The following is a 12,662-nucleotide window of genomic DNA, read 5'->3' as shown; positions in this document are numbered from 1 at the left end:
GATATGATATTATATATATATATATATATATATATATATATATATATATATGTATAATATGTATATCAGTTTCTTGAGAAATTTCTTTTTATAGATAAATTGACTTGGATTTAAAATTAATTTTTTTTTTATCATAGAGAAATTCTAAAAATTTGGAAATTCAATTATTTTATTTAACCTGAATGACAAGAAACGATTCCTTTTTATGAAAAGGATATAATTTTTATCGTGAAATTTTTAAAATAAAAAATCGTAAATTATAATTAAAGATTTGTCTTTTTCTTAATAAAAAATAAGTATGAAATTTTGTTCTCAAGTCAGTTATCAAATTAAAAAATTAATCATACCTGTATCTTGATAAGAAATTATTTGCTTTTCTCTATATTTGAACAAGGATTCCATGAGATTAGAAGATTAATAGAATGCTATAAACTAAGGAGCTATTATGAAAAAAGCGAAAGCGAAAGCCCTTTGTTAATAAAGGAATCAAAGTTAACGTTTAACGCGTCATCCGTCAATTCATAAGCCTTTAACATGGTTGGAAAAAAAGTTGTATCCAAGCCTTGACTTCTAACCCTCCGTGCATATACAGGCAACACACGTCTTTGATGGTGGTTTTCGTTGTAAGCGTAATTATTGGAAATCCATTACTTCTGAATGAAAAGACTTGCACGAGCTCGCGTCCCGAGTTGGCTTGCTCGCTATAATGCCAAATCGACGAGTATATATAATTTATATTTATTTTCTACGAGATCACTTATATTCCGTGATGATAAAATTCTTAGAATAAATGTCAATTGTCACTAAAGCAATGAACGCAAATGAAAAATGTTAATCGTATCAATTTGACGTGACTCTCTACTATACACAAACCTATAAAACGTTCAGTATATCGTTAAATTGGCCATTCATCAATGTAACACGGAGACAATATGCTCGTTACATTTATGAGAACAATTAAGGGCAGGTTGAAACGTCAAGCAATCGGCGCAACGCATATGCAGATACAACGCGTCGTTCAAAACATCTTAATTGTGATCAAATATGCAATTTCGAGAAAGAAAAAAATGCATCATAGTTATAAGAACATAATAAGAAGTATAGTGAAACGATGGTTAACCAATGTTTATGGAAGGATTGAATATTTATAAAGCATGACAATGACTTCGATCAAACATATTCTATAAGTTCATCTCTTGTGAATACATTAAAAAATGCTTTTACTCTACTAATGCTACTATTTTAAATTTAAAATTGAATTATTATTAGGGAAGTTTATTAGATAATTGAAAAAAAGATATTATCTAAAAAAATTGAAAAAAAATGAAAATGAGTATAATATACTATTTTAAATATATTTAATAAAAATATAAAATATTCGATTTGTAAAGCTATATTCATAAAATATTCTTAAAATATATAGCTATATTAGAATAGAAGTATATGTATATATATATATATATATATGCGTACGAATTTCTATTAAATATATTTGATTATATTTCTAACATTTTTATGACAATTAAAGGACAAAAGAAATAAATATCCAGTCATAAGATGCAATAAGAGAAATGAAAGAATTTTAATTATTATTCGAACTGTCACATTGATGAACAGCTTTACCAAAGATTCACACGCGATTCGAATTCTAGCCTGATAAGAAATTGAGATTTTCTGACAATCAAACACTTAACAATATAATATAAACACGATAATTTTCTTTCTCATATGAATTATTTTTCTCACGATTATATAATTCATAAATTTAACCAAATTTTACCAAATAATATAAATAATTTAATTGACTTACCATTTTTTATTAGACAGAAACCATATCCGAAGTCCGAAGACACTTAGAGCTACGGTTGATTATGGACGCACAGAACACGTTACATCGACTTTGACACACTTCTCGCGAACCTCGGGAAAGTAACCAAATTATTGGTTTCTAATATAATAGAAATTTGAACGATGTTTTCTATGATTATAGCGTAATACCACTCACGAATAAACAGAGTTCAATTCTACGACTTATTCAAATGAATGACATTAGAATACACCAAAACAGTTGCTCACCGGTTAACATTTAGAAGTACCATCCGTTTACGTCTTACAACTCCAAACATCCGAAACAGACTGGCTGCTTCCTTTTCGAATCATAATTTATCTTCCAAAAGTTCCGTAAGGAGGCAGCACAAAACAAAGATGCGCCATATTTAATCGTCAATAAGAGCGCTTTCATTCAAATAATATTCTAATCAAAACAAAACTTATCTATTGAAACTCTTTTTCTTTTAATATAAATATCCATTAATATTTGGAATATTTAATAATATTATAATACGGAAATAATCTGTTTAATTAATATTAATCAAGGATGAATAATTTTTCCAGAAATGAAAACATAATATATAAAAAATTACTATTGAATGAAATTGAATTCGAATTTTTATTCCGTATTTCATTTAGCAATTTATATATAAATATTATATTTAATAAGAATATAAAATATTATATTTAATAAGAAAATTCTAAAATTAAACTTTTATTCGACAAATAATTTCTAAAATATATTGTACATATTTTGTAAATATTTTATATGATTTTCTTTATTAATTTATATCGAAATATAAATTTATTACAAATTTTATTCAATATTATATCAATATCCTCATAGATAAATACTATAAATCATTTTTTATATGATTCTTCTCATTTTATGAGCGATTAGAATTTCAAATTGATCTTCCTGAAAAGCAAACAATAAAATTAATTGTTCTTAAATAATACAAGTTGAAGATTATAATTAAGAATTAAAATGTAAGCTAACAATGACCAAGAATAATTATTGAACAAATATCTTATTTGTTATAATATAATAAAAAAAAATAAACTAAACAACATAAATAATTTTTTGCATTTTTACTAAAGATTCTTTTTGTTTATTGAATTTGAAATTGTGAAACTAAATCATTATATTTTCTTATATAAAATGAATTATGCAAATTTTATTTTTAAATCTATTCTTAAAGAAAATATATAAAAAATAATACATATATATATATAGCAATTTTTTTTACTATATATTTATCTATCTAATCTATTCTATTTTTTGAAATAATAATTAAGATAGTAATAAATAAAAATAATACTTAATTTAATTTAAATTTAAAGAAGAAAATAAATACAGTTTGTTATTATAATATAAATTTGCATTTTTATAACATAAAACTATAAAAATCTAAACTATTTTAGCAGAAAGTTTAATAAATAGAAAATTAAATTACTTATTCTATGTAAAATTTTATGTATAAAATTCTGTAATTGATTGTATTAAATATATTCAATTATTTTTGGATTCATATTTCTTATTTTATAATGTAAAATTAAATAAGTTTGAAAAGTATTAGCTATTAACTTTATTATATAAAATTTACAAAATATTAATTTAAATTATATTCAAATAAAGAATAAACACTTATACACATATTCTTAAAAACATTTTCAATCAAATTAATGAATTTACTTTATTCAATTTCTGTGATAATTGACATCAATGTTCTGTATTATCAAATAATTAAAGCATGAACTACGTTGTTCAAGAATAGAAAACACAACGAAGTTCAAGTTCTCGATATAAATATTTCATTTTAAATTATATATTATTTATAATATTTATTTTATATTTATTCAAAATTTTAATCGAAATATTATATTTCATATATTAAATTTAAGTTAATATTTATAATAAATGAATAAATGATTAGTACATGAATAATACAAAAATAAAGATGAATACTAAATTCTGATCGAAGTATCGAAAAATTATCGAAAATTAGACAAAACAATTTACATGTCGTTAAAAAAAATAATGATGAATTTACTATATCTGTAATATAAAACAGATACACAAATTATATAATTCTGTCTTTCAATCGTTTCAAAAAATTTACGGTAACAAACGTTACCAACCATGCTCGCAAATATTCTATGCAATGGTTCATGCCGCTAGAGCTCGTGGTTGACGACCAAATAAGCAGCAGCGCAGTATTAATCTGACATTAATCGTAATTCTTCTCTCAAAGTAGAGAAGAGGTACCTTTCTTCAAATTTTCGTATAATATTCTTCAAACTACTGTGATCAATTGATTCGAAAAAATGCCGCGCGGTAAGCACACAAATTATTATTAATTTTCACTTCATACACTTATCATCTTCTTTATCACACTTATTGGCAGGGAAAGCGCAGTTTCGTATATTTTGACCTCGAGGAACGAATTTGGATCAAAAGACAATTTTTTTTAGGTAAATATGTCAGTTACAAAGGCCGGAGTCGTCACTTCACTAACCCCGAGGAACTGGAGGAGCAACGACGCCAGGAGGAAAAAAAACTCCAATGGAGAGTCAGTATTTTTAAGTTAACCAACAGCACGACGGCTTAGATATTATTGTTAAGTACGTAAGGTCGAATTATCCTTTGACGGTCGAGCGTGATTGCGTGCACCATTACTGAGATTTTTCACGGAGCACAATACTCCATGTTGGTGCAACTTACTGTTTGAGAGACCGGGCGCAAACCTTCAGAAATTCTTAAGAATCAAAAGCGATGGACAGAGCTTAAGATGATTCATTTCATCTGTTCTTTCCACTTGCATTTGTTCTTTCGAAAAAATGTTACATAAATTTTACTTAGGGGGCTGGTAAATAGAAATTCATTAATATAAATGAGAAGCTTCATATTTAAAAGTTATAATAATATTGTTCTTTTTAGAAAAATAAAGGAAAGGATAGCTCTAGTGATGAGGATGAGGAACCCAAAGCACATGGTGATTCAATAAAAAATCATAGTTCTTCAGGGACAGATACTGAAAGTGAATCAGAATCAGAATCTGAAACTGAAGTAAGTTATTTAATAAAATATATTAACTTATAAATGATAATGTTAATTTTTTTAATTTACAGGGAAAAACAAAGGGTGTAGAAAATTTAATTCAAGTTGAAAATCCAAATAGAGTTCAAAAAAAGGCAAAAAAATTATCGCAATTAAATCAATCTCTAGACTCAGCAAAACCAGATTTATCTCGAAGAGAACGGTACAAATTTATGACATACAAAAAAATATGTATATTCTAGATTTCATGAATTTTTCCTTTTCTTTTTTCAGAGAACAATTAGAAAGACAAAGAGCATATGCAAACTACCAGAAATTACATGCGGCAGGTAAAACGGATGAAGCACGTGCGGACTTAGCACGATTAGCTATAGTTAAACAACAACGAGAAGAAGCGGCTAGGAAACGAGAAGCCGAGAAGAAACAGAAGGAGCTTGCTCTACAGAGAAAAACGGAACTTAGGCAAAAAGCACTCGGCAAAAAATCCTAGAACGTTTCATTTTGATCAATTATAAAATATTTGATGTCACAGCAATTATTACATTAACAATGATGAACAGTTTAAAATCTACTTTCATATTGATACTAATTAATTAAATCGATTCACGCATTTACAATATGCGTTTGATGAAAATATCCTTGTTTAATTATATATAAATACAATTATTACAATAACTGAACTTTACTCATGTTTTATTTTACTCCTACATAATTTTTTTTAATCGCTAGAAATCAATAAAATATTAATAATTAATAAAAAAATGGAATAAAGTAATTAAATATTTTAAATTGTAAATTATAGAAAAAGAAATATAAATATAATTAAATTAGTAATAATAATAAATTTCTATAATAATAATAATATAATTAGGTCAATACAAAGTTCACGAATTTAATATATAGTATATATGCATACTGAAAGAACGGAAATGATATAGAATGTAGTAGAGTTTCTGCAGCAAAACTTACAAGATGTGGTCGGATATCATTTACGTTTCGCTGTTATTATTTTGTGTATTTATTGGATTTTATTATCGAAAAATTGAAGATCCACATGTAAGAAAATGGATCGGCACAATTATTGGTATTGTAGTGATGGCAATTTGTTCTGGAAATTATATACTTTATCCTTTCATGCTTACTCTGATTAATGCGATTATCATAACCAAGCTTTCCCCAAAGTATGATATATTACTTAACTTTTTATATATTTGTTTATTAATTAAAAGTGTTCTATTTTATTTTATTAGATATCATAATGATCTTCATGTTACCAAATTATATATGTTTAAAACAATAATGATTGATAATTTATCACATTTAATATTATTTATTACATTTTATTCGATAATATAATTTTGTTTTTAAATTGTAAATAAATTAAAAATTTATTATTTTAAATGTATTAATATTCATTTCGTAATATTCATTTAATTCTCAAGAAAATTAATAAACTATTTTAAAAAGAACTCGTTATTATGCAACAATTAAATTTCAATGAGTAATTATTAATGATTAACAAGCAATTAATTTTTTTAAAAATAAATTAATATTAATACATGTTTTTAAGAATAATAAATTTATATTATTCTAATTTATAATTTATAATTAATAAATAATTTCTAATTTATATTATTAAATAAAATCCAATAAAGCAGAAAAAATTTTATTCATTTATTCATTAATTATATATTTATTAATTTATTAAATAGTTTAAAAAATTTAACTTAATTTTAAAAAATTTGATATAAATACACATGACTATAGATATAATAAATATAATTATATATATATATATAATAATATTTTTTCATATATTATTTTTAAAATAAAATATATTAACATATTAATCTCTTTTATCTTTTTGTATTTACAGGAAATGTCATTTGGTCAGCTTTTATTTTTCATTTTTTTATTTACTCTTTTTGTCTCGACTAGGAGATTATATTGGTTTACCAATAGCACCAAGTCATACAAATCTAATACTCATGATATTAACATTAAAATTATCTGGATTAGCATTTGAAATAAATGATTCTATTAATGCACCAATTGATGATATACAAGGAATAAATTCTGAAGCAATGAAAAATATTGGATTCTTAGATGTTTTTCATTATGGTTTTGGCTATATGGGACTTATGACTGGTAATAATTCTTTAATTGTTAAAAGTAATTTAATTTTAATGTTATTTTAAGTAGTATATTTCTCTTTATAGGGCCATATTATCGGTACAGAACATATTGGGACCATCTACACAAACCATTTTCTAAAATTGTAGATCCATGGCCTCTCACATTTTATAAACTTAAACAAATTGCATGTTTTATTGTGTTATTTTTTATAATGGATTACTTGTATCCTGTCAGAGTAATATCAGCCTTTGCTTTAACAGATATAGATAGAACTATAAATATTTAAGTTCCATTTTATATTTCAGTACATTTTAACTGAGGAATATGCAGAACGATCTTTCCTTTATAGACACTTTTATATGTATCCCACATTTATAGTTTTTCGATTAAGAATGTATATTGGAATGGGTCTAGCAGAATGTGGTTGTCAAATGGCTGGACTAGGTGCATATCCTTTAACATGTACTCCTATACAAGGACTAGGACCAAAAGATTATAAAACAACAGAGGAACTGTAAGAATAACTTTTTCTCTCAATATAATAATAATATTATAATTTGAAACGAAAATACATCAATTAAATATTACAGATCTAAAATGCCTGAAAAATTGAAAAATGAAGAATTAAATTTTGATACTGTATATAATATGAACGTTTGGAAATTAGAAAAATGTAACTCAACAAGAACAGCTATGAAAGCATGGAATGGTTGTGTTCAATATTGGTTTGGTGTTTACATTTATAAACGATTTCCATTGAAAAGTTTACGAACTTTTGCAACTCTAACACTTTCTGCTATTTGGCATGGTTGGTCATCTGGTTACTTTCTCTGTAATTGTCAAATTCCTCTTTTTCTGTTATCCGAAGATATAATTATAAAATTCTATCAACAAAGTAAAGAAAATAGTATTGTAAGTTTCATTTTTAATTGTATTCTTAATTATATATATTTATTTATATTCATAATGTTCACTATGTTACTTTTTTTTTAGGCCAAAAAATTGTGGTATATAATAGGATGGTATGAAAAAACAACTTGCATGGCATATTTAGGAACACAATTCTTAGTATTAGATTTTAAAGAAAATTTACAGTTTTGTAAACAAGTATACTTTTCTGGACATATCATAGCATTTTTATTATACATAGGTGCTCTCTATTGCAAGCCATATATTTTGAAGAAAAGTACAGAGAATAGGGATAAGGACAAGTAGTCTGTGATTTTTTTTACATCGTAAAATTGCATGTTTTCAATATTTAAAAACATAAGACTATTTAAATGAAATGTGCGTTATAACACATTTCGCATAATTTTACGCATAAAATCATTTAAATATTTTTAGCATAATGTTAAAAATTTTCTCTTTAATATAAGCGTAATTTTACATATAAGCCATTATATAAAGCCATCTAAATATTTTTAGCATAGTGTTAAAAGATATTTTTTTAGAATAATTTTTTTCTTTAATATAAATGATAAAAATTTGACATCTAGTCAATGATTATTTAATGATGTCAAAAAAGTGTAAAATATTTCTTGTTGTTATTATTATAATTTAGAAGAATTATTAAATATTATAGATTTATATCATTTTAAAAAATAAGACTTTTTTTGAATATTTAGAGGGTTTATAATCATCTATTTATATAAATAAGAAATAAAAAGTTCTATTTCTTCAACAAGAATTCTTTATTGATTGAACTCTTCATTTCTCTACAAAGATTCCTTCTTTCCTTAAAAAAAAAAAATCTTTTATTAACTGTGACATTGTCTTACCTCTAAAATACTTACTATTTTAATGACGAATGCCTGAAAAACCTGAAAAAAAACACAGGAAAAGCAAAAGAATTTTCCCATTTCCCTCCCTCACTTCTTTCAATTATTTGAAATGTGGCGGCAAGTGTTTCAAGCGATGATCATATAAAAATTAATTTTATAGATCTTACCGAGGACGATATGCGATGCAAGACTCTTTTGTAAATATATTAAACAAACGGATTTATCAAGTTTTTAATTAAAAATTGTATAGAAAAAAATATCATCAAAAAAAAATACAAAAATAAAAAAAAATAAAAAAAGTGAAAGTCAAAATAAAATTGTTTTAAAAATTCATTACATATATTAAATTATTTTGAAAAAAACTACTTTTAAAAATTTATAAAATGTAACTATAAAATTAAATCACTTTGCGATTATATTGATTAATTTGTAAAATATTTATATTTACGATTCAAATTCGTAACTTATGAATCAAATCTATATAGCTGGGAATAAAATAATATATAATTGGTTTCGAATAAACCAACATTGCCAAAAATCTTTTAAGAAATACGCGAAACAATTGGTAGACATAAAAGTTGAAATGTCGAGTCGTCGCTCGCGAGGTCTGGTGATGTTCACGTGCTACCTGCAAACCGGACGGTGGTCAAGACCAGCAACTGTGTGTGGCTTTTCGTTGTGCTCTCTGCAAATTTGTCTGCATTCTCGAGACCGTACCCTCTGCAATTTCTGCACGCCGACCCCCCACAGAGAGAGACAGCTTTCGCTCACACACTTTCTCTCTTTTTCTCGCCCTGATCGACTCGCGCGAACCTGCTTTCACCAGACCACCAACCGCTCGCTACTGCAAACTGCTTACAGCCCTGCTACTCGGCTTACTGCTTACTCTCAGCTACCCCATCATCAGCTACACTCGCCACGCCACTCCTTTCCACCGCCTGTGGCACCATAAAATTACAACTTAGTTATAAGGAATAAACGTGTTACATCCGTGTGTGAGGATTTTTATCTTTTTATCTTTTGTTGAAAGATGTTTGACGATCGATTAATTATAATATTAATAACAATAAAGCCAATTTTAAATACTAAAATTTAGTCTACCTAAGATTAGTTATCTACGATTAATGTTATTTTATACAAGATTCGAGGAAATAATATTTAGAAATAAATGAATAAAATACAGTAATAAAAGTTTTGAAAAATATATAGAATATATCTCTTTGATTACTATATTATCAAATTTATATCTCAATTGGGGACATTATTTTTAGTTTTGTTGTACTAGATAGTCGAAAATACAAAATTATGATATTTAAATTTTTTCATAGATAAATATAAATAATATAATATAATCATCGATTGAAATTATTTTTTTGACAGTATTATCTACATTTATATGTGTAGTATTTAAACACTGTCTAAGACTATGTGAATAGTTCCGTCTTCTGCATTTTATTACACTTTATTATAAATGGCAAACTTACATAAATAAATCTGTATACTGTTACAGAAACGCAGAACTTATGTCTACAATCTATATATATATATATATATATATATCGCGATTTTAATTTTTCTTGTTTCTCTCTCTCTCTCTTTTTTTAGATTAATTATGTCGTAATATTGATTTATCAATCGAGAGTTAGGTAATCATAAATAATAGAAAACTAAGAACTCAAAATTCTTTTAAAGATATTAGCTTAAAATTTATACAGAAGTCGGACTCAAGTCGACCACATACAGTTTACATTACCTGCTAATTACCATATTAACACCCTCATGTATTTCCAGGAATAATTTAATCCACCTTGCTTGATTCAAACAATTTCAAAATAACAGAAAACGATTTCACAATTGATATTTTATCGAAACAGTTGGTTTCTAATTATTACTTAATTATACTATATAGTTAAAAATATTCATAATGACTCAAGAAGTGGAAGGGAAAAAATGAAATGTTGTTTTTAATCCACTTATATCGAGACATACTAAAAATTGTGCACACTATATTTGAATATAAGATAAAAATATCATATGATCAAACTAATAACAATTCTTTTTATTTATTTATAAAGTGTAAATTCGAATATTGTCTGCTCTATTTGTCCAAAATTCAAATTTACCTTTAAGAGCAGAATTCAAAAAGATCATTCATATAAGTGCTAGAGCATATTATAACAAACTTTAATTCATTGATCAAAACAAGCTGTTTCGGTCGCTATAACAACGTCCATACACGCGAAAACAGAAAAACACATTTACTTTCTTCTGATCAGGAATAAGCACTGCTTGAGACAATATATCACTTAACAGAGTAAGAATAATTATGAAAACTTGCAAATGAAAATCTTCGCGAGTCCAATAAACTAACAGTCTAGATACATTACATTAAAATTAGTTTTTGGGTTTTTATCTTTTTCACCCAAGAAGTGCGTTGTCATAATTAATATGTAAGTGACAGAAAAAATGTGAACGTGCGACAGTGTTGCTCTAGATATAGAGGGTAATAGAATACCTTTTTTGTTCTCAAGAAACGATTATTCTGCACTTGCGGCGCGTGCATCTGTTCATAGTTGTACTTGTATATGGTTCAACTTCAGTCCCTGTAAAGATAAAATTATGTGAATATTTTTTATTACAAATCCTATACTATTAAAAATTTAATATATAAATTTAATATAAAATTTACCTTGATTTGGAACGACTATCTTTTTGTCTATCTGGAGACTTGCTACGAGAACGAGACTTTCCACGCGAGCTTTTACTGTCAGAACGCGAGCGGCTACGACTGCGACTATATGAACGCCTACGATCTCTATCACGACTTCTTGATCTACTACGTGATCTAGAACGTGAGCGTCTTCGATCTCTGCTCCTGCTACGTGATCTACATACAAATAATATGGTTATTTCACTTTAAAATATACGTAATTAAAAGTATTTTGATAATAATCACCTTCCTCGTCGACGACTGCCACGACTTCGGTGTGGTGAAGTTGGTCGTCCATATCGTGCCATTTGAACTCTAAGTTCCCTACCATCTAACAACCTTCCATCCATAGCATCTAATGCATCTTCTGCATCGCGTTTATCATAGAATCTAAAATAAAGATTCACAATAATAAAAATGTTACTTTCGATTTATGAAGAGCAAATAATTAATTAGATAATATACATTGTGATGTTTATTACTATCTACTTCATTGTCTAAATATTATATGACGTCATATATATTCTCATAAGCAAAATGTAACTAAGATTGATAAATATGAAAAGAAAACTTATTTTTTAACGTACCTGACGAATGCAAATCCACGACTTTCTCGAGTAAAGCGATCTCTAGGGATGTAAATGTCGCCGACCTCACCACATCTTTCGAACACGCGTCTCAAATCCTCCGGCGTCGTTCTGTACGTGAGATTATCTACTTTTAAGGAAACCATCCCATCAATACGAGGCGGTGGTCTGCCGTAACTCATTTTCTTGAATTTTTCTTGATCTTCAGAAATAATAAAAACAGCACTTCAATACGAAAAATCAGCTTTAGATCAAGTACTAGACATCCGCGCACATCAAAGACAAGATGGCGAGTAACGGAAGAATGAATTCAAGGCGCAATATGGTAGGAAATGACGTAAATAAAATATCTTACTACGTGCATCAACTTCAAGTTTTTTTCATACAAAATCTTTTTTTTTATAATATATAAATATAATAAATAAAATATATTATTTTTATTAATTTAGTAATAATTTTTTAAATAAATAATTATGATTTCATAATTTAAATAAATAGCAATAAAGATTAAAAATACAAACAAAAAAAAAAAGTAAAAATTATCCATTGATTAATAT

At 26.2% G+C, this 12,662-nt stretch overlaps 4 protein-coding genes across 5 annotated transcripts in view; 2 read left to right on the top strand and 2 right to left on the bottom strand.

The window, feature by feature from the left end:
• LOC107998698 (ADP-ribosylation factor-like protein 4C) overlaps nt 1–2,161 on the bottom strand; it is a 33,992-nt gene extending 31,831 nt beyond the window's left edge. The window contains exons 1-2 of the mRNA XM_017058105.3: nt 2,077–2,161; nt 1,811–1,920 (exon numbers count right to left, since the gene is read on the bottom strand). The gene's annotated coding sequence lies outside the window, so the exon portion shown is untranslated. The remainder of the gene's footprint in view (nt 1–1,810; nt 1,921–2,076) is intronic.
• Nucleotides 2,162–3,647: 1,486 nt separating this feature from the next.
• LOC107998659 (28 kDa heat- and acid-stable phosphoprotein) lies at nt 3,648–5,571 on the top strand. Its single transcript, XM_017058034.2, has 5 exons — nt 3,648–4,168; nt 4,306–4,403; nt 4,772–4,900; nt 4,963–5,093; nt 5,165–5,571. The coding sequence occupies exons 1-5, from the start codon at nt 4,159–4,161 to the stop codon at nt 5,379–5,381; spliced, it is 585 nt and encodes a 194-aa protein (XP_016913523.1). The 5' UTR covers nt 3,648–4,158; the 3' UTR covers nt 5,382–5,571.
• A 208-nt stretch (nt 5,572–5,779) lies between these two features.
• LOC107998744 (lysophospholipid acyltransferase 7) lies at nt 5,780–8,711 on the top strand. The gene is made up of 6 exons (XM_017058163.3): nt 5,780–6,072; nt 6,768–7,039; nt 7,111–7,262; nt 7,333–7,541; nt 7,618–7,939; nt 8,021–8,711. Exons 1-6 carry the CDS (start codon nt 5,864–5,866, stop codon nt 8,240–8,242), a joined length of 1,386 nt encoding a protein of 461 aa, XP_016913652.1. The 5' UTR covers nt 5,780–5,863; the 3' UTR covers nt 8,243–8,711.
• Nucleotides 8,700–12,499, bottom strand: LOC107998745 (serine/arginine-rich splicing factor 2). Of its 2 annotated transcripts, XR_001766251.3 has the most exons (5): nt 12,106–12,424; nt 11,765–11,908; nt 11,498–11,695; nt 11,324–11,411; nt 8,700–9,746 (listed from the first exon to the last, which is right to left on the bottom strand). XR_001766251.3 is itself a non-coding variant. In XM_017058164.3 (4 exons), the coding sequence occupies exons 1-4, from the start codon at nt 12,285–12,287 to the stop codon at nt 11,405–11,407; spliced, it is 531 nt and encodes a 176-aa protein (XP_016913653.1). In that variant the 5' UTR covers nt 12,288–12,499; the 3' UTR covers nt 8,700–11,404. The 2 variants fall into 2 exon arrangements, 1 of the variants encoding a protein (XP_016913653.1); XM_017058164.3 differs by having other exon boundaries at nt 8,700–11,411; nt 12,106–12,499.
• Between the last annotated feature and the right edge of the window lie 163 nt (nt 12,500–12,662).

Source organism: Apis cerana, linkage group LG14 (genome assembly GCF_029169275.1).
Source record: "Apis cerana isolate GH-2021 linkage group LG14, AcerK_1.0, whole genome shotgun sequence".
Classification (NCBI taxonomy): Eukaryota; Metazoa; Arthropoda; class Insecta; order Hymenoptera; family Apidae; genus Apis; species Apis cerana.
Note: the sequence above shows the minus strand (reverse complement) of the source record. Positions and strands in the feature narration are given on the sequence as shown.